The sequence below is a fragment of the Peromyscus leucopus genome, chromosome 10 (genome assembly GCF_004664715.2).
Source record: "Peromyscus leucopus breed LL Stock chromosome 10, UCI_PerLeu_2.1, whole genome shotgun sequence".
Classification (NCBI taxonomy): Eukaryota; Metazoa; Chordata; class Mammalia; order Rodentia; family Cricetidae; genus Peromyscus; species Peromyscus leucopus.
The window spans coordinates 44,660,512-44,664,548 of record NC_051071.1 but is presented as its reverse complement, the minus strand read 5'-3'; the positions used below and the strand labels follow the sequence as shown (position 1 = coordinate 44,664,548).

The 4,037-nt window shown below is 36.0% G+C and overlaps 1 protein-coding gene across 1 annotated transcript; it reads right to left on the bottom strand.

The window, feature by feature from the left end:
* Positions 1-2,672: 2,672 nt before the first annotated feature.
* Positions 2,673-3,423, bottom strand: LOC114692420 (protein SREK1IP1-like). Its single transcript, XM_037209036.1, has one exon. The coding sequence runs from the start codon at positions 3,320-3,322 to the stop codon at positions 2,861-2,863; it is 462 nt and encodes a 153-aa protein (XP_037064931.1). The 5' UTR covers positions 3,323-3,423; the 3' UTR covers positions 2,673-2,860.
* Between the last annotated feature and the right edge of the window lie 614 nt (positions 3,424-4,037).

Sequence of the window (4,037 nt, the reverse complement as noted above, 5' to 3'; positions counted from 1 at the left end):
AACAGGACTACACCTATTTTTGTAATTTTGCTTTGTTTTCTGTATTTTATTTATTTATTCTCCCTGTTTGGTTTTGATTTCCTGGAGATCAAACCCAGAGACTCACACTCTCATCCATGCTATACTAACATTTAAAATCTGAGCAAATGGCTCAGATTTAAATTTCGTATTTCTCTCACATTTTCATCTGCATGTATGAGACTTCAAAGAATTTTAAACCCAGTAAGTCGATGCACTTTTGAAGATACAAGAGTCTATCAATAGGCATAAATACTTGCATAGGTTCACATTTTATTTCACAATTTTTGTTCTTTAAACATCATATTAAGATCTGCAACTGTATTCTTCTTTAACCATTTTAAGACTTTCACAAAAATATCAGAATTTGTTACACCTGACAGACATTTGTCAATATTTTAAAAAATGACAAGTAGGTTAGATAAGATCATAAATCTGGATAGTTCCAAAAAAAGAGAGATACTATAAGTTGGTGATAGTAACTAGCAAGCAGCCTCAGAGAATAGGAGGATTTGAATTCATTTGAATTTCTAATAATATTTTCTACCTGCAATAATTTCTTTCAATTTTATTACAAAAATTCAATAATACATCAGCACAATCATTGATATTTAATACTATTATAATTCAGATTAAATTGGATTATTTCACACTTTTACCAGTCCCCTTTTCCTCTTTTCTTTGTATATTTTTTTTTGAGGCCATTTATTTCTTTATTTGCTTTTTAAGTTTAAAATAAAAAAAAACCCTTAAATTTACATGCACATGCATATGTCTGTGTGAGCAGCTGCTAAGTGCTCATGGGTACCACAGAGGTCAGATGTAGGCATCGGATCCCTCGCAACTGGAATAACAGAGTTATAGGTGCCTAGTGAGGATGCTGGGAACTGAAGTCAGGTCCTCTCTAAGAGCAGTAAGAATGTTTAATTGTTGAGTCACCATTCAGCTCCCTGATATTTTTTTAAAAAGGATTTTGAGAATATTTATTAATCCAGATAACCAAAGAACTGAACTTTCACAAAATTAGTGTAGACAAAACAAGTCCTTAAAAATCTAAAGGTTTGCTGGGCGGTGGTGGTGGCGCACGCCTTTAATCCCCAGCACTCAGGAGGCAGAGCCAGGCAGAGCTCTGTGAGTTCGAGGCCAGCCTGGTCTATAGAGCGAGATCCAGGATAGGCGCCAAAACTACACAGAGAAACCCTGTCTCAAAAAAATAAAAAAATCTAAATGTTTTGTGCTTTAGTCCTAACAACTGACTAAACTCTAAACAAAATTTCTTTTTATGGGCCAAGAGAGTAATCCGTTTGTGGAAAGGCTGAGGATACGTGCACCTCACGAAGCAACGCTAGGGAAGGGTGTGGGCGCAGCTTCTGTGAAACCTGAGCAGAGGGGAGAGTATGTTAAGGGAGGTATGAGGCCCTCAGGGCATTCAAGTTTGGGTGCAGAGCAAGGGAAGATAGGTAAAGCTCTCCAGCCTGCAAGACCAAGTATACTTCCCTGACAAACTTGCTTGCAGCCGCGTCTCTATTTAATCAACTTGAAGATATATAAGTGCACCAGAGCAACGTACTTGGAAACTTGGATGCTGTTCCAAGCTAGCAGGCTGGTTTTCAACGCTTTTACAGCATAAGTTAACTTGTTGGGATTCGGGAATACTAGATGTTAAGATACACTACACTGATGACCATGAAACTAAAAATGTGAGAAACATTTATATCTACTAACAGGTCATTGAGAATGCTTATTTATGTACAAGTTTCATTATTATACAAAGGCTTTCATGATGCTACCCCCAAGTCTTCTATTTTGAAAGTATAGATGAAATTCTTGATTTTACATTTTTTACAGTGCTACTAAGATTTGTGATTGAAGTGAGAGAGGAAATATCAACATTGGCGATCTGTGAAGTTGTAAGTTTAGTGTAAAACTCACTCCAAGACCATTTCAGAAAAAAATAAATATATAGGCAAACATTCATAAAAACTGTCACAATACTCGTATTTGCAAGCATCATATACACTAGATATAATAAAAATCAGTTTTAATGAGGGTTTTGCTGTTTCCACACAAAAAAAAGGTGTTTGAGGTATCACCATAAGCCATGCCAATATGGCACATGTGTATATCAACCCAGGATCTACCTAATAATCCTGACCAGCACAGAATCTCTCTGCCAGACTTTCTAGTAAGCTAAGTGATTCTCTTTAAAAAGGGGATACTTTAATTGTTATAAAAACATGGGAGGCAAGGGCTAGAAACATGCATTTCATAAAACAATGACACTTGTTATAAATACTTTCATTAATATCTTCCTATAGATCCCATTCATTTAAAAATTTGAGATCGGTAAAGCGGTTTTCTCTTCAATGATACTATTTAAAAAGCCTAGAGATTTAAAAACAACAGTGAAGAACTTCACTATCTTTATACATTACACAGTAGATAAAGCTATTAAAATCCTCAGTATCAAGAGCAAATCACTACCACCAACCTAGCTACGTCACTGGAAGGCGGACACCACTCAGTAGCTGCTATGAAGACGACTTGGTTGGACTTCAGTAAAGCCCTGTGATAATTAACTTATGCCCAACACCCAGAAACACACATACCCAAAAGGATGTGCTTTGCATTTACAAACATCTATACTTGAGACATGGCTGTCAAGTAATAAGATGGATTTAATACAGATGGGCAGAGAGATAAGGGTCTCAACATGTGAAAACTGTCTTTATGGAAGAGGCTGGGATTTTCTGCAAAGCATAATTACATAGCTATTCCAAGGAAGGTACAATAATGAAAAATATTGAATTCTTCAATTTCCTGAGTTAGGCCAAAGATTCGGTTACTTTTTGGTGAATTCAGAATGGTTAGGGGAAGAACGTTTTTCTTTTTTCCTCTTCTTTTTTTCTTTTTTGTGATGTTTTCCTTTTTTTGATTTGTTCTTTTTTTCTTTTTTCTTTTCTTTTTTCTGATATTTCTGTTTCTTTTGTTTTGAAGAGTCCTCTTCAGTGGAGCTGGAATAAGACCTTTTCCTCTTTTTCTTCAATTTAATTTTCTCCTTGCTTTTTTCTTTTTTCTCCTCCTCTTCTTCATTTATTCTTTTTTCCTGCAGAGCCTGCAGTTTATTCAGCTCCTCATTTTCTTCATCGCTGTCCTCACTACTTGTACTGCTGACATCCAACACGATGTCCCTTTTGGGGTCGACCCGGAGAAAATTGCGGCACTCAAAGGTCAGATGACCAGGGTCGCCACACTTCTTGCAGCCTGCCTGGACATTGTCCTTGTTGCAACCTGGGACTGCCATGACGCAGGGGAGCAGAGTCCTGGGCTTTTCGAGATCGCGTTAGGTTCAGATCCGTTGCGGGGACAAACGCACTATCAGAGAGATCTCTCCCACCCGGCCCCCCTTCTTTGTATATTTAAAAAAAAAAAAGAACTACATATTTGATTTTGAGTTGAGCTGAACATTCAAGGTAGGAATTGACATTTTGAAGAATAACTTACCTATGTACCGTTTCCCATGTTCTTAGAGTGGCATACCTAGGAGTAATTAAGTATTCATATGTTACAGTTTGCCAAATGTTTGTTCCTTGAAATATTCATATGTTATATTAGTTCTTTGCTTTGACAGATTTGCAGTAACATAAATTGACTCTTGTGAAAAATTATGTTCATTTGCTATTCATTTTTACAAAATTATCTGATGCACTGTGGTCATAATTTTTGTCATCAGATACCCTTTTTCTTAACAATGTGAAAAAATTCTACCAGCTTGTTATTTTAAATATATTTCTATACATGCCATTTTGACATTGTTATTGTTCTCTTTTATTTTTTAGTAAACATTTTTTTTTTGATTTCTGTAAAACAGCTTGTACTAAAGGCAAGATACAGAATATGTTGTTTGGCTATCATTTCTTCGACCTCTCTGATGAGAACAGCCACCTCAAGTTTCTGCCTTTTTCTTCCTGAATTTTTATAATTGCACATGACTTTGATACACGATACAACTATGATCA